At 43.3% G+C, this 18,395-nt stretch overlaps 1 protein-coding gene across 1 annotated transcript in view; it reads left to right on the top strand.

Annotated features, from left to right (window-relative positions):
• Positions 1–4,006, top strand: part of setd3 (SET domain containing 3, actin histidine methyltransferase) — a 38,898-nt gene extending 34,892 nt beyond the window's left edge. Inside the window, exon 13 of the mRNA XM_072689024.1 lies at positions 18–4,006. Within this exon, the coding sequence (XP_072545125.1) occupies positions 18–479 (462 nt within the window). The 3' untranslated portion in view covers positions 480–4,006. The remainder of the gene's footprint in view (positions 1–17) is intronic.
• Positions 4,007–18,395: the final 14,389 nt, after the last annotated feature.

The following is an 18,395-nucleotide window of genomic DNA, read 5'->3' as shown; positions in this document are numbered from 1 at the left end:
CTGTTCGTGTGTTTCAGGAGGACCGCTCCATCCTGCAGAAGCCCGACCTGTCCCTGCACTCCCGCACGGCCGTTAAGCTGCGGCTGGCTGAGAAGGAGATCCTGGAGCGGGCCGTGGCCAGCGGCCGCAACAAGCGCCTGCACTTCCAGAAGCAGCTGGAGGAGGGCGCTCCGTTGCCTCTGTACGAGGAGAGCGACATTGCGCTTCTGGAGAACGCAGACGCCAAGCTGCCCATCATCCTGCGCAAGCTGGACGAGGAGGACGAGCACGTGGCCGGGACCGAGGCCCATAATGCCTTGCTGGATTCCACGGAGATGCCGCTTCTCAACGGCCAGAGCAAGGAGGTGAACGGAACCCAGGAAGACGGCCAACCAGAGAAAGGGAGAGCGACTGAAAAGGGAAAAGAGGAGGCTCGCTCGCACCAAGAGGAGCCAAGCAGCCAGCGAACTGAAGATGCAGCCAAAGACAAGGGGGAATAGTAAAGTCGGGAGCTTGGCGCAGTCGTGGTTTATGCTACTTTATTTATTTTTTTTAAGTTTTAAGTGACTGGCAAATAGAAGTCAAAGCAATCGAAACTAAAACGGCAGATTTCAGTGCGTTTATCCTTTATTGCTTTTTTTGGGGGTTGTTTTTGTTTATATTTTTGTTTATATTTGCGTTTTTAAATGTGCGCCGCAGCCTTTAGCATTGCTAGTAGGAGCTGAGCTCGATCTGCTGTTCTGTCCCGTGTTTTGAGGTTTTTACAGTGGCACACTGGTTTATGTTCGAGCTCTTGTTTGAAGCAGATCACTCGTCCTGCACAGGAGAGGCCACGGGTAAAGAAGAATGTGGAGAACGTGGAGAGCAAGGAGCCTTATGCGATATAGCTCCTTAAATAAGCCGTCACTCTGCGACGTTCTTGTGGACGCCTGTGGGTCTAATTCACGGATCTTACAGAAGGGAAGCCAGTTTGTGAGCGTTCAGGATTCCATTCAGTTCGTAAAGGACTGTTGACTTGATGTTTCAGGGGTGTTTTTCAGTTCCTCCCGTCTAAAAACTCTGCCCGAGTGACTCACTTTGCTCTAACGGAGGCCAGCGTTTACTTTAATTACCGTAGGCTACGCCGAGAAAGTGCTCGATGTGTTGATGTGTTGCTAGACAATCATTTTCCGCTCATGTTTTTTGCATTGATCTGTTGGAGAAGCCTCCTGCTCCTGCACTGCTCTCTGCTAATATTACCTGTGGAGTACTGGCATTTCCAAAAGGACGTTCGCCCAAAAATAGATGATGGATTTTAGTTTTTGTGCACTTTGGGGACAGTCAGTGTATTTTTCAAAGCGATATCCTCCACACCAACCCTCTTAAAGGTGCTACAAAGGGTTCTTTAGGAAATTTGTATAGAACCAGAGTTTCTCAAACCAGAAGAACCACTGTTGGTTCTCTGAAGAACTCAGTTTGAAAATTGTAATCAAACTGACAAATGAAGTAAAAGCTCAGTCAGTCTATGTACACCAATCATCTATAACATTAAAACCACCTGCCTAATATTGTCTAGGTCCACCTCGTTCCATCAAAACAGTCGTGACCCGTAGAGGCATGGACTCAACGAGACCTCTGGAAGTGTCCTGCTGTGGGATCTGGCACCAAGGCTAACGTTAGCAGCTGATGCTGATGAAGTCCTGTAAGATGTGAGGTGGGACCTCCATGAGCTTCAGTGAGCCTTGGATGCTTTTGGTAGACACTGGCTACTGCATACCAGGAACACCTCACAGGACATACCCAATGTTTTGGAGATGTTCTGACCCAATCGTCTAGAACATCACAGTTTGGTTCACATCATAGTGGCTCAGATTCTTATGCTTGCCCAGCTTTCCAGCTTCCAGCACATCACCCTCAAGAACTGAATCATGTTCTGTATGTAGATCCTACCATTTGTCCCACCAGTTGTTCATCGACTGCTCTGTGGTTTTAATGTTATGGCTGACGTCTTAAACTTCTGTGTCGGTTTAAGGGCACTTCCTAGAGCTTTTACACAATATGAAGGGAATTTAAAGGGAATTTAAGCTCTTACTAAATTAACCAAAAGCCATTCTTCTAAATGCATTGCATTAAGAACCCTTTTTGGCACTTTTTTTTTTTTCTTGAGGGTGTAGTTTCCTGTTTTGATCATTTGATCATCCTCAATCGAACAGGAAGCTGTTGGTTACTTTGGTTGGCGAGAAATACTCGTACAATGAATGTAGTTAAAACGCATCGTCATTCAGTAGGTTTAATACTTTATGCTGCTGAGGAGCCTCTGAGCTGCTAAGGAGCCTCTGAGCTGTTTATCAGTATGGTCTTCTCTTCACAGTTTGTTTACGTCCCTAGCCAGATCTAATGTGGTCGCATCTCTGATTTCTGTGGTTATCTTTAAGCCTTAAACTGCTCTGCTTCCCGCAACGAAGATACCGTAGTGCGGTCATGTACAAGACTGCAACACAACACACGTCACGTTTTCCAAAGTAGGTTTCGTTAATGTGTTTTTTTGTTTGTTTTTGTTTTTTTTTCTTTCCTCCTCAATAACGGTAATAAAAACCTCAGACAAACGTCAGTTCCAGCACCTTTCATACAACTGAATGCAGTTTAAAGTGTTTTACAGTATATGCACTGCTGAATACAGACAATGAACTCTTAAATAAACAAATTTTTGTCTTTATTTAGGTGGTAAATAAATTGTAAAATGTCGCCACAACCCAAAAACCTTCTTAAATCTCCAAAACCTTCTTAACTCAATGTAAATCGATTTGGTTCCAGGTCATTTTGGAGCATTTCTCCAGTTATTAAATATTGACAATTTACATTGTCAAAAATCAAAATCAGCAAAAATAGAGAGAGGGTTTTTGCTTGACAACAATTAATTCAATTTGAATAAAATATGAACAATTCTAATGTACCATTTTTGTGTATTTTTATGTAAAGCAGATAATAACGAAGAGTAGGTGACCTCTATTAAGAATAATGAGCTTTAAATATGTGGAGTATCAAAACAAAAGTGCTTAGCTATTTCATTTGTGGGCTGTGATCGGCCCCAGAGGGGTGCGGTGGAGGTGGGGGCGTTTATGAGTTTGAATCCCAAGCCATGCCTCTTTGCCATCAGCAGCCGGAGTCTGAGAGAGCACAGTTGTGAGTAGGCATGCTCTCCCATCATCACTCTTAAGCAATGTTGGCCGGCACAGGCGTCCATTAGCCCGGCACTTTCGTCCCGGCTGCCTGACGATGACGCATAAGTGGCAGTTTGAAAAGAGGCAGTGGCTGGCGGTTCAGCCGAGTCCTTAACCTCCTTGTGTCGGGAGCATTGCTAGCGCTAGGTGGAGCTACGAACGTGGGTTGGGAACCAAATTGGGAGAAGAAAAGGGGACAAAATTGGACAAATCGGGGGGCAGAATATAAAATGTATTAAAAAATAAGTCGTGTGGTCGTTTGGAGCGTCCACTAAGCTGGAGGTAATTTGAAGGTAAAATAATGAAGATGGTCTGTAAAGCATTGAGATGGTAATGTATGAAGGTGCTAAGGTGTAAATCTATTGTGATGGTCATTTCTGCACATAGTCCATTCTCCTGTTTTCACCCAGTCACATTAATAACTGAATGTATTTTTTGCTTGAATGTTCTGTTAAAGAAGAAAGTTCAGCTTTTTGTTTTTGTTTTGGGTTTTTTTTTTGGTTGTAGTTTCAGGTTTTGGTGGTGTAATCCCACTGGTTTTGAAAGTGCTTGATGCCTCCGCTCTGGAGGACTCTGTCCGGTTGGCATTCTTGGATGTTCCTGCTGCTTTGTGTAGAGTATCTGAGAACCTATAGCTTTAACTGTACTCTGTTCTCTCAAATCCTTAAAACTTTGTTATCTAGGCACAAACATGTCCTTGGTGGATTGCACACTGCCTGTGGTAGGGTTCCATCAAGGGGCAGCGGATTGTGCGGGAAGAACCCTTGTCAGAAAATGTCCACAATTGAACAGTCCAGGATTAAAGTCCCTCACGGTTTTCACCTGAATTGTGTAAGGTGCTGTTCTTTCTCCAATATGTGACCCATCCTATCACTTGAAGTTGCCTTTTTTTTTTCTTATTCCTAAGATGACATAAGGCCACCAGCCTATTGTCTCCCTCCCTGACAGAGAGGGGAAAAAGAAGTTTTATCTAATGTATTTTTTTTCCTATTCTTTGCCCCCTTAGCCCCATTACGAATTTATAAAAGAAACATTATCTTGAATCATTTAATTCGGGGCAATTAAATTTTGAAATTCCATATTCATTATTCATGGGCTTCGAGATAAAACCCCTTTAATCCTTGAATAGATTATTATAATGGGCAGTGGGATGGGCAGTGGTAAACGGGGGCAGCGCTGCACTTGTCCAGTGTGGTTAGTATTCCTCGTGTCAGGGCTGAGAGCAAGAGCGTGTGGAGCTTCCCTTGGCCTGGGACCACTGCACCAAAGTAATCTCGCTCATGAATAATACACACTCCCTCTATTAATATACAATGGCTCTGAATGCACTCGAGTGGAAACCCTATTGTCATGCGAGTATTTACCAATATGTCCCCCGTCCTTTGTCCGAGGACACGAGGCCACTCCTGAGGTCAAGAGGTCACTCTGCTAGCTGTTTATTGACCAGAAACCGTGAACCCCAGACGTTTCGGTCACGTGAAGCTGGCTTCGGTCTTTGGTAACTTTGGGAAGAGATGACAGCTGAGTAAAAATGTCTCTTTTATTCTGACAGTCAAACTCAGCAAAAGTATTTCAGCTCATGGCTCATTTATGCTGGGAATCGTTCTTGCATGTGTCGGTTGTCAGTTTTGCAGCTTTGCATGTGCAGTGGGTCTTCTGCCTCTCAGTTTGTCCAGCAGGACAAAGTTTACGTCCTTGTTTTCGGACATCGTGTGCTGGGTTTTACACTATACCGTAGCCTTGGGCAGAGAATTGATATCGACTATTGGGAAGTTTTCCGATATTAATTACATTATCGGCCTTGAGTTTCCTTTGAGCGGTCATTCTAGACTTTTAAAATGTGTACAAAAGAAAAAACATTATGTAGTAATGAAATACACAGACAGGCTTTAAACATCAGTTGGAAAGACTGTAATGTAGGGCTGGGCGATATGGTAAAAATACTGTAGCATGATATTTCACAACATTTTCACGAGACACAATATTTATCATGATCCAGATAATCACAGCCTAAATACATCAATAGCAACAGATTCTTAAAAACTACTATTCAGACACTCTCCCGTACTGGATACAGTGATTTTTATTCAACATCTGCACTTGCTGCACTTCATCTAATTAGACCAGTCTAATTACACTGTCTGTAATGAAGCTGATGCAGCTGATTAGTGTTTATTAAGCACTAACAATATTCTCGATATGCATATTGATAGTAAACATATAGATATTGTGTATCACGATAATATAACTTATCACGATATGATAAAATATTGTCATGTTGCCCAGCTCTACTGTAATATTTGTAGGTTTTGAGTCAGGTAAAAAATGCTGAGGTTCATACAAAGCAAGCAGATGAACTCCAGCACAGGAGAGCTGCTCTCTGGTAGAGAGTAGGTGGCACAAGCTGGTCCAGAAGAAGGCCCGGCATAGCAGTATTTATCATTATTGTGATACGTTGCGTTATAATGAGTCACAGTGGGCTTTTCTGAGTGACCGTTTGGCTGTTTGAATGTTTTGGTTAAACTATCAGAAGAGGCACTTGATGTTATATACCATCGTTTGTGGCATATGTGTAGATTATAGGTAATATTTAATAGCATTCAATTTTATCATTAGCCGTGAGCCTGGTTAGTAATCATACGGTATAGTGCCCCACACAAACCAAAATATTTAAATTATTTTGATTTTTTTAAATTCTAATAATTTATATATATATATATATATATATATATATATATATATATATATATATATATATTAGAATTTTAAAAATCAAAATAATCTACATGGGTGAGATTATGTCGATTTGATGTTCTGAATGTAGATTTTTTTTTATTTATTTATTTTTTATTAATTGTCCTGCCCTAATATGGTAATTATATAATCATTAAGGAAAGAAAATGGCCTCTATAAGGTAAGGGGTCCAGTACTGTGAGCGTTACACTGTAATTGAGTTCGGATCATGATGGAGCACACAGCCGTACCTGGAGCAATGGACACACCTGGTTAAATGTGTGCTGAGCATTATCTTAAAAAGTTTGGATCCAAAAGCTATGTAGGATGTTGTTGGGGTTGGGGGGGTTAAAGTAGGCCTAAGTTGTAGGACTGTGGCAAACCCTGCAGCTATAGTACACTAATGCACACTAATACATGCAATAGCCAGACCAATAAATAGCCCTAATAGCCTATATGACCCAATCATCTCCTTTCAGTTCATAGTACAACTTAGGCCTGTATGAAATCCCCCCTAGCCACCACATCCTAACTACGATGGATCCCTGAGTGTCCCCACGGAAAACTAAAATATGTAAACCCTAGAATTTGAATCAGATATTTTTAAAATGATGATCAGCACACATTCAACCAGTGTGTCCAAACTTTTGACTGGTACTGTATCTCCGGGGTTTTTTTGTTACACCTACAAAATCAGATGTACAATTCATGGTATCATAAACTGTTACTAGACCTGAGACGCCCACACTCTTAAAAGTCAGGGTTCAGAAGATTATTATGAGAACCAGTAAAATATGAATATGAATAAGAATGTGTAAAGAACCAGAACCAGGGCCTTCATGAGACCCAACTGGTTGTGCCCTACTAAAATTACAGCAGTAAAAAGTCAATTTTATCCTGGATTGCTGAGCAGAACTACAAGACATGCCATAAAAAAAATCACTACAAGCACTACATTTCCCATAATGCCCAGTGTCATTCCAAAACTTTGAGCAGTTTCAGTCAGAGCCTGTTTGGCAGTGGCGGCTCAGTGGTTAGAGCTCCGGGCTATTGATGGCAGGGTTGTGGGTTCCATACCCGGGCTCAGCAAGCTGCCACTGTTGCAAGGCCCTTTACTGAGGCATCAGTAATGCTAGCCTAAATAAAGCGCTATGCTAACTAAAATATTGATAGCAATAGAGCCAGTTAAAGCTCTAGCTAACATGAACTGATGATGTAAAGACAAAATCACAAATTATGTTAAACTTATTATTTGTATTATTATTATTATTATTAATGAGTAAAATCATTAGGCAAGCAGATGGGTGCAGCTGCCCCCCCTCCCCTAAATTCTATGTGTGTATCAATACAATTAGTCAAAAATGACTTTCAGCAGAACCCTAATAATGGCTCATGCTTCTGGAGTTAGCTGAAGCCTGTTTATGATCAATGCTCTTAAAAACGAAGGGTTCTAAAAGGGCCTTGGTGAGGAACTAGAGCTGGGCAATATGACGATATTTTATCATATCGTGATTAAATTGTTATCGTGATAACCATAAGTTTTTCTAGGCATATGGAGGAGACTGTTAGTGCTTAATAAACACTGATCAGCTGCAGGTTTCATTAGTAACAGTGTCATTAGACTGGATTAATTAGATGAAGAGCAGCAGATCTGAATAGCAATTTATAAGTTGTTAGTCTATGATTATATATATTGTGATAAATATCGTGATATAGTATTTTTACCATATCGCCCAGCCCTATAAGGAACCACTGCATTATGTTGTGTTGTTTTGACTAAAATTGGCTCCTGTTCTTGTGCCCTCACTTGTTGAAGCTCAAACTAAAGTTGCTAAACGCAAAAAGACCCAACAATTTCAAATAGTTATTTGAAGAACCATCCATTGAGGAACCAAAAGTGGTCCTTTGGCTTGTAAAGTGTGTTGTTTTTAATCCAGAAAACAAAACAAGTTGAAGAAGGTTCAGTCCTAACGAGAGCATGATGCACATCTCCTCACTCGCCCCTATTTTGTATTGAGGGCGTAAGGCTCTCACCGTAGCCGCAATGGTTCGAGAGAGAGAGCTGCTGGCGGTTGCAGCCCCTCTTCAGTTTGAGCCACTCTTTGAGTCTGAGATGGTGAGAAGGTTGCTGTAGGTTTCTGCACGCCGTATGACCTGTGGTTTCTCTGCTCTAGTCTGGCCGTTTTAAGAGGCTCAGACATGCTAACGGTTACATATAAAGAGCGTTCGAGCCGTCATGGCTGCTGTAGACTCTTGTCTTTTTGAAGTGGTTGCTGCTGAGCGCTTGTCCTCCAGCCTTTTATATCACTGATGTCACAAGAAAAGCCCTCAATTTCCAAAACAGCAACTTTTCAGAACAGCAGCGGCGGCGCGTTTCGCTGGTGTTGGCCTCGTTACAGCAAGTTGCTCCTAACCTTGTACAAATATGGTGGTCTGGAGGTGGTCCGCTTGTTTTAGTGTGTTAGAGCAGGGTTGTCACAGAATCAAACCTTTCCTTTTAGCCCAGGTACCAAGCCAATTGTCAAATTTCACATTTTCAGGAGTGGTGTGATGCCTCCCCTTGACTTCAACCATAGAAATGTCCAGAAGTGTCCAGATGCCAATTATAATTCAGCTGCTTTAAGGTGTAGCAATTGCTGACACAGCTGTTCAGCTGCTCACACACAGCTTGTGTGATCCATAGAAAAGCATTGCTTATATAATGGGACCCTCTGGAGGAGCCTAGGGTCACTGTGCCCAATACCAGGCATCTGTTTATGAAAATGAAAGCCCTCCAGCTTTGGGTTGTGGAGCAGTGGAACCGGGTTCTGTGGAGTAATGGTGCTGTTTTTCCAGAACGGTAGAGGCTCATGTCCACATACTTTTGGACATAATGATTTGGCATGCAAACATCCAAACTTCTTCTTAGAAAAGCACCTGGGTGGAACGCTGAAGCCCTGGTAGAAGCCTACAGATGTTTCCTGCTTAGCCGCTCTACATTAAAGTGCTTTGACCTTCAAGTGACCTCGTGAAGACGTCTACCCTCAGTCAGTGACCTTAGTTCAAAGCTCTCAAAGTGCTGTGTGTGTGTGTGTGTGTGTGTGTGTGTGTGTGTGTGTGTGTGTGTGTGTGAGAGAGAGAGAAATAATTAGTGTTGAGAGAGAACTGAATATTTGAGTTCTGTCTATCTTCCTCTATCGTCTCTGATTTTAAGGCAGCTGTGGCTCATAATGGAAGTGTGGATGTATAATGGATGAGGAGGGATGGTAGGCCTGAGGATGAGTCTGTGGGTCTGGCCTAGCGTGACCAGGCCAAACCTCCACCCACCCCCCGCCTCATGGAAGCGACATGTGGAAGGAGTGAGTGGCAGAATTCTGGGAGAAGAAAGAGTGGAGAGAGCAAATCTGGATTCTCTCTCTCTACCTGTCTCTATCTCTCTCTACCTGTCTCTCTCTCTATCTATCTCTCTCATTTTCTCTACCTCTCTCTCTCTCTCTCTCTCTCTCTCTCTCTCTCTTTCTCTATCTCTCTCTACCTGTCTCTCTCTATCTATCTATCTCTCTCGTTTTCTCTACCTCTCTCTCTCTCTCTCTCTCTCTCTCTCTCTCTCTCTCTCTTTCTCTATCTCTCTCTACCTGTCTCTCTCTCTCTCTCTCTCTATCTCTCTCTACCTGTCTTTCTCTCTCTCTCTCTCTCTCTCTCTCTCTCTCTTTCTCTATCTCTCTCTACCTGTCTCTCTCTATCTATCTATCTCTCTCGTTTTCTCTACCTCTCTCTATCTATCTATCTCTCTCGTTTTCTCTACCTCTCTCTCTCTCTCTCTCTCTCTCTCTCTCTCTCTCTTTCTCTATCTCTCTCTACCTGTCTCTCTCTATCTATCTCTCTCGTTTTCTCTACCTCTCTCTCTCTCTCTCTCTTTCTCTATCTCTCTTTCTCTATCTCTCTCTACCTGTCTCTCTCTATCTATCTATCTCTCTCGTTTTCTCTTCCTCTCTCTATCTGTCTCTCTCTCTCTTGTCTGTCCGACATCCACATTAGCCACCGATCCTGTCTCTGTCTGTCTGTCTGTCTATCCTACATATATACATATCTATCCCTGTATGCGTCTGTCTGTTTATATTTACCCTACATACATGCATGTGTCTGTCTGTCTTTTCGTACATATACTTTAAATCCTGCTTGTCTGTCGGTCTGTCTGTCTGTCTGTCTGTCTGTCTACCTGTCTGTTATTCTGTTTATCTTACAAATGCTATTTTTTCTGTCTGTCTGGATCTGTCTTTTCTACATATGCTACCGATCCTACATGTCTGTCTGTCTGTCTTTCCTACATATATACATATATCCATCTATGTGTATGTCTGTCTGTGTCCATCTACCCTACATGTGTCTGTCTGTCTGTCCTGCATATGCTACCGATCCTCTCTGTCTGTCTCTCTCTGTCCTTCTGTCTGTTCGTCCTACATATGCTATCGATCCTGTCTGTTACATGTATACATATATCAATCTTTGTGTGTTTGTGTCTGTCTGTCTGTCTGTCCTACATACACTGATCCTGCCTTCCTGTCTGTCTGTCTCTCTATCTATCTGTCTGTCCTCTATCTATCTTATTCTATCACTCATAATTCTCTCTCTCTCTCTTAATTACTTTGTCTTTCATTCCATTCTCCTTCCATCTCTCTCTCTCTCTCTCTCTCTCTCTCTCTCTCTCTCTCTCACTCTCTCTCTCTCTCTCTCTCTCTCTCTCTCTCTCTCTCTCTCTGTGTGCTATTTAAGATTTTAACAGGTGAACTGATACCTACAACATGAGTTTCTTCTCTGTCCGCTTAACATGAGCAGAGCTACAGTGTGTGTGTGTGTGTGTGTGTGTGTGTGAACACGAGTTCATGTTCAAACCCCAGTCGGGCTGTCTCTCTAACAGCAGTAAGGAGTGAATTATGAAGTGCAGGCTGGGTCACTTTTCAGCCTCGGCCCTTTTAAGTGCACTTTTCGGCGGTGCTTGTTTGTGCGCCGCAGACTTAAAGTCGGGTAAATATTTGCTGGTGATCTGTTCAGAGACCAGCCATCAAAGGGTTCGCGTTCTGGCATCGCGTGGCCTAGCATGAGCATCTCGCCCCAAAACAGCCGCTCTCTCTCCCCCGCCGGCCCCGGCAGTCCTGCTTGAAAGTAGCAGGAGTTCAGGCTGATTTGGTATTCCTTTTCAGCAGCGATGGTTAATTTTTAATCCTATTTAAGCCAACTGGAAATAGTATTTTGCAACAGTGAAACCAAGGCATGTATAATTGATGCCTTGTCTTAACTAATGCAGCGGGAGTGTTTAGGAGCAGGAGTGATGCATGGCAGACCCTGTGGGCACTGAGAGGCCGAGTGAGCCTCTACCTAGAGAAAGTGAGAGAGAGAGAGAAAATGGGCCTGAGCCACACGGCTCCACGCACATGCAAATGGCATGCTGATAAGGAGCCATAAATCCATTGTGTGTGACGTCTCCTATGCTAGCACGCTCCCAGAGCATCCCCCAGAGCGCCCCCAACCTCACTCAGCACACACACACACACACACTAGCTTAGGGGAACAAATGGAGACCGTCCACCCAGTTCTGTAACAGGCAAGATTATGAATATGTAAATTTTATGTAACGTTTTTAAAACAAGCCTGAAACAAGTCCGAACAGGTTTTGACTTAAAGGAGAATTCCACCATCTTTTAAAATTTTCTACTCAACTCGTAATGGCAAGTCGTTAAGATGTAAACACAGCCATTCAGTGTGGTTCGTGTGAAACGCTGCTCTGTAGGGAAACGTCCCCGACTGGGGGGCAGTTCAATAAATTTATGATGAGTTGGAGCTGCAGATCTGATCAGCCGATCTGTACCTGACCTCACTAATGCTCTCGTGCCCTAGTACAATTCTCACAGCAATGTTTTAAAATGTTAAGCCAACACTGCATTTCACCATAAGAACATCATACCAACAGTCAAACATGGTGGTGGTAGTGTGATGGTCTGAGGCTGCTTTGCTTCTGAAGGAGAACATCCACCCATTAGTTTGTGACGTAAAGCTCAAGCGCAGTTGGGTTCTGCAGCAGGACAATGACCCAAAGCACACTAGCAAGTCCGCCTCTGAATGGCTCAGCAGTAACAACATGAAGGTTTTGAAGTGGCCAGACCTTAAACGGGAAGTCAATGATCCTCCAATGTAGCCGAACCTTGTTCTTTAGGAAACCAAAAGTGGTTCTATGATGGCATTACTCAAATATGATGCAGCTTCAAATCAAGCGAAGTTTATTTAAGCCTTCAAACGGTTCACTCACAGATCTCTTGTGCTAGTGTGGTTATTTAGGGAACTGAAGGTGGTTCTCAAATTTTTCTAACCTTTTGTAGGTCCTTTATTGCTAAGCCTGTAGCCTTCACACTACCCTATATCAGAGGACCTGGAAGAAATAGTAGTAGTATCTCCCATCCCTAGGCTGCAGTAAGAGAGAGAGAGCTGGCCTCGTCTTTCTTCTGCCCCATAGACTCGTCCACCACCCCCTCCATTCTGGTTCTTTTGTGTGGCTGGTGAGTTGTGCAGTAATGGGGGAATGGGGGGGGAAGGACTGTGGCCCAGAAAGGCGTTTTTGGGGGGAGAGGGGCGAGGCTGCCTGACCGCTGTGCCTCGGCCATCCCCACAGAGTTGTTAATTCTCCTCGCCCTGCTCCGGCGCGAGAGAGGAGGAACATCATTCTCTATTCTCTCAGGTCAGAGTGGGAACAATTAAGTGTGGAGGGCGCCGCGAGCCGGCCGACAGTTGATGAATGTGCGGGCAGGCTGCAAGTGACAATATGCAGACAAGCGAGATCATTTGCAAATGGATGCGGGGAGATGGAGGGAGAGAAAAAGAGAGAGCGAGGGAGGCAAAGTCAGGGGCAGGGGACAGGGAGGGAGGGAGTTAACCCTTTATGGGCACCTCTTTCAAGGAGAAAGAAAGAAGGCAATAGAGGACCAGGCTGGAGAATACTGATGCGCTAAGTGGCCAATTTATTGGAAACATGGACATCCAATGCTGACGTGCTTATTTGCAAAAAAGCTCTGAAATTGGAAAGCAAGTGAAATAAATGGCTCGGGCAAGGATTGGTCAAGAGATGACCGTTTTTTCATCCGTTGCTCGTCGTAACAGCTCGAGGATCCGCTATGAATCTTAAACGCTCAGGTTTTAAGTAAAGGCCTTGGTGATGGATGCTGATGCAGAGCCGCGGTGATGTGGAGAGGCTTCAGGCCCGGCTTGTTATTTCTCATTTGTACTCCGTGGCTGTTGTTGTCGACGGCGCAGTGGGAAAACCCTCTTCCTCTTAAGTGGGGATGGTTAGGTTGATGGGTAAAGGATGATCTGAATGAAATCAAAGCCCATTAGTCTGCTAGTGATGGAATAAGGAGCAGCGCTACCCAGTCAAATCTCCCATTAATCACCGTCTCCCTCTCGTGATATGTTAATCCGACAGCATCTATATTTAATGCTGAGAAGACGTTCCTTTCAATCCATCAGTGAAGAGCAGCGGTAAATAGACTGAGGAAGGGGAGTCAGTTTATTAACACTGTTAACTCTGTCCGTCTCTCTCTTTCTCTCCGGACAAGAAACCCACGTTTAAAGAGCTTGGGCAGGTTTTACTGTCCATATTTATGATTTTCATAAATGATCAGGACAAAAATGTCCAAATACAGCAAAACTGTCCTGTAGAAGATGTGTCCTTTATGTTTGGTCCCTGCTGATAAGACTGGGGTATGTGGACAAAAGTATTGGGACACCCACTCATTCATTGTTTCTTCAAAAATCAAGGCTATTAAAAAGACTTTATCCTGCTTTTGTTGAAGTGACTGACTCTTCTGTCCAGGGAAGAAGGCTTTCTATTAGATTTTGGAAGAGGAGCATTGCTGTGAGGATTTGATTGCATTCAGTAACAAGTGTGTTAGTGAAGTCAGAGTGTTGATTGATCACCTCCGCACCTCAACCCCAGCTCCCAAACTCATCCCAAAAGCATTGGATGGAGCACCAGCTGTCATCCCAGAGAACACAGGTCTTCCACTGCTCCACAGCTCAATGCTGGGGGGCTTTGTACACCTCTACCCTACACCTGGTATTAGGCAGCATGGTGCCAATAGGTTTATGTTCATCTGCTCCAGAGAGTCCTGTTCTGTTGGCAGTACTTCTCTACAGGGACTAGACAAGCTGTATTTGTGCATTTGCACATCTGTGTCAGCAATGGGTGAGTAGCTGAATTCAATCATTAGAAGGGGTTACAGTGGAAAAAGGAAAATATAAAATAATTAGTTTTTTAAAAAATGAAAAGGTGTGAATTGAGCTTTCCAGCAGTAAACATTCGCTTCACTCCAGAGACATTTGATGCTAAGAAAATCTTCATTGCAGTCCTGTAGGCAAGCTAGCACTGCTGTAGCACTGCTGCTGCTGTATGACTGGCCGACTGCTGTATGACTGGCCGACCTCTGTATGACTGGCCGACCTCTGTATGACTGGCCGACCGCTGTATGACTGGCCGACCGCTGTATGATCGTCCGACTGCTGTATGATCGTCCGACTGCTGTATGATCGTCCGACTGCTGTTTGACTAGCTGACTGCTGTATAACTGGCTTACTGCTCAGATTAGCCGACTGCTGTATGATTAGCCGACTGCTGTATGACTGGCCGACTGCTGTATGATTAGCCGACTGCTATATGACTGGCCAGCTGCTGTATGACTAGCCGACTGTTGCATGACTAGCCGACTGCTGCATGATTAGCCGACTGTTGTATGACTGGCCGACTGTTGTATGACTGGCCGACTGTTGTATGACTGGCCGACTGCTGTATGACTGGCCGACTGTTGTATGACTGGCCGACTGCTGTATGATTGGCCGACTGCTGTATGACTGGCCAGCTGCTGTATGACTAGCCGACTGTTGCATGACTAGCCGACTGCTGTATGATTAGCCGACTGTTGTATGACTGGCCGACTGCTGTATGACTGGCCGACTGCTGTTTGACTGGCCGACTGTTGTATGACTGGCCGACTGCTGTAAGATTAGCCGACTGTTGTATGACTAGCCGACTGCTGTATGACTGGCTGACTGTTGTAAGATTAGCCGACTGCTGTATGATCGTCCGACTGCTGTTTGACTAGCTGACTGCTGTATAACTGGCTTACTGCTCAGATTAGCCGACTGCTGTATGATTAGCCGACTGCTGTATGACTGGCCGACTGCTGTATGATTAGCCGACTGCTGTATGACTGGCCGACTGCTGTATGATTAGCCGACTGCTATATGACTGGCCGACTGCTGTATGACTGGCCGACTGTTGTATGATTGGCCGACTGCTGTATGACTGGCCAGCTGCTGTATGACTAGCCGACTGTTGCATGACTAGCCGACTGCTGTATGACTGGCCGACTGTTGTATGACTGGCCGACTGCTGTATGACTGGCCGACTGCTGTATGATTGGCCGACTGCTGTATGACTGGCCGACTGCTGTATGACTGGCCGGCTGCTGTATGACTGGCCGACTGCTGTTTGACTGGCCGACTGTTGTATGACTAGCCGACTGCTGTAAGATTAGCCGACTGTTGTATGACTAGCCGACTGCTGTATGACTGGCTGACTGTTGTAAGATTAGCCGACTGCTGTTTGACTAGTCGACTGCTGTATGACTGGCTTACTGCTCAGATTAGCCGACTGCTGCATGACTAGCCGACTGCTGTATGACTGGCTGACTGCTGCATGACTAGCCGACTGTTGTATGATTAGCCAACTGCCGTTTGACTAGCCGACTGCTGTATGACTAGCCGACTGTTGTATGATTAGCCAACTGCTGTATGACTGGCTGACTGTTGTAAGATTAGCCAACTGCCGTTTGACTAGTCGACTGCTGTATGACTGGCTTAGTGCTCAGATTAGCCGACTGCTGCATGACTGGCTAACTGCTGTAAGATTATCCGATTGCTGTTTGACTAGCCGACTGCTGTATGACTAGGTGACCGCTGTTTGACTAGCCGACTGCTATTAAACTAGCCTGTGAGTAGTGCTGTGTTGTCGAAGTCTTTCATTCTGCTAGTTAAGTGTACAGGTGTGTTTCTGTGCTAACAGTATCAATTCAAGCAAACTGTTGTACATCACTGACACAATTCAACCTTTTTTAAACCTTAAAGTATCATTTACATTATCCAGAGCGACTTACAAGGTTACTCGTATTACAGAGGTGGGTCAGTGTAGTGTTAGGAGTCTTGCCCAAGGACTCTTATTGGTGTAGCGCAGCATAGTCACCCAGACCGGGAATCGAACCCCAGGCTCCCACATGGTGTGGTAGCTCAGTGGCAGGTAGTGGTGTTATCTGTTGCGCCACACCAACCACGGTGGTGTATATGATATTAGTAGACAGAGGATTTGCTTCATGGTGGCACAAGATGTTTTGATGTGGACATTAGATTCTGTCACCACAGTCAGGTATTTGATGTAGACATCCAACACGGTTTTCAGGAGAGTTTATTTAGTAAAGTTTATTTATTTTATTCTAATATAAAATTTAAAAAGTAACACAAAGTAATCAGATTACATTACTTTAATATAGTAATCAGTTATGTTACAGTATATATATATATATATATATAATACCTATGGGTTATATTACTGTGATAAAAATGAGAAAATATTATATTATTATTATAATTATTACTTATATATTACTGTGATAAAAAATTTAAATAAAAAAGAAAATATTATAATATTATATTATTATTATAATTATTATAAATATTATATTATATATAATGTATGTGTTATTCCATATAGGTGTTTAAATATATGCAATATATATACCGCACATATTATTACTGGGACACTGTGCGACGAGTGTCCTAAGAAGCTATAAAAACAGTGTCCGTGTCACACACACATTCAGAAACACAGATATGTGAGGTGTGCACTGTCCTTGAGGGCTGGACCCTCCCCCATGAAAAACTAGTCATAGAGGGAAGGGGGGCAGGCAAATGAGGTTGTGTGTGTGTGTGTGTGTGTGTGTGTGTGTGTGTGTGTGTGTGTGTGTGTGTGTGTAAGAGAGAGAAAAGGTGGGTGGTAGGACTGAAAGTAGGCTCTCTACAGTAGATGAAGGCTCCAGCCCAGTTCCTCCCTCACCTCTCCAGCTCCTAATTGACCTCTGGGTGTAAAATGAGCTGTAGACTGGCGCGTCCACGCCTTCACTTAAGGATCTGACATGTAGATCAATCACCGTGTTGATCCTAACACCCTTAACAAGGTACGTCTGGGACTCAGAGGACATCCCAGCCAGCCAGAGCTCCCCTCTCTGTCCCAGTCAAACCTTTCATGTCCTCAGTTGCGCGTCAGTCCGCTCATCTTTGCTCTGTCTGTGAAATATGTATGAGCTGAAGTTGATCAGGAAAACACTGCTCGCCCTTAAAGGCCTGACGTCTCACACGTTCCTTGTGTTCTGGGTTTTGACCATTTTGTTTTATGGGCCAAGAATTGTCATTCAATCATCATTGAAAGAATTCAATTATCATTCCATTGCTTTATTTATTTGTTTTTTTTTTGTACTCTACCTTTATGGGGCATATGCATATGCAAATGTCCTCAATTGTGATTGGCCGCCTTGTATTTTGCCTCAGTCCAGGTTGGAGCCCTTCTTACTACTTTAGCGTGAAGGGGCGGGGCTAAAGTGCTGTACACTGTTAAAAGTATAAGATCCTTGGGGAACCTTTGGAGGTTCTTCAGTTTAAAACTGTGGAGGAACCCTTAAGGAACCTTTTTTCAAACTGAAGAACCTCCAGTACTGTTAATAGTGTTGGTGTAAAATTGATGAACAAATGCAAATATTTTCATTTTTGTGACATCACAAGAACCCTTTTTGCTAATATCATATAGCAGCAAACTAGGTTTTTCTATATTTACAAGTATACAATATATTACAATATATAACAATATATATATATATAAAAAAAATAATAATAATATATATATATGTGTTTATGTGTGTGTATGTGTGTGTGTGTATGTGTATATATATATATATATATATATATATATATAGCAGAACCTAGCACCGGGTTCTGCTATATTTACAGGTATTTTACTCTGTATATTCCTGTATAATCAAGCTTTTTGACGATGCAGGGCTAAACTGAGGAAAATAATAAGATAATAATAATAATAATAATAATAATAATAATAATAACTACAGCATGGCTTTAATGATCTTATATAAATAGCTCATTATTGTAGAGTGTGATGTAAGAGGAGCATCACGGTTGTCCTGTTGAACTGGGTGGTGAGGGAGCGTGGGGGGAAAAAAACTCATCAAAGCAAAATCAAATTAGATTGTGACAAACTAATATGACATTTCATTTTTATGAATAATTACTGGCTGAAGAGTCCCCGGCGGCCTTGCCTGAAGGAGATCAAACTTCTAATGCTCTTAAAATTGTCTGCCATTTTTTATTTATGGCATTTTATATACTTTGTTGCCTGAA

This window comes from Salminus brasiliensis, chromosome 10, assembly GCF_030463535.1.
Source record: "Salminus brasiliensis chromosome 10, fSalBra1.hap2, whole genome shotgun sequence".
Lineage (NCBI taxonomy): Eukaryota > Metazoa > Chordata > Actinopteri > Characiformes > Bryconidae > Salminus > Salminus brasiliensis.
This window is presented reverse-complemented; position numbering and strand designations above follow the sequence as displayed.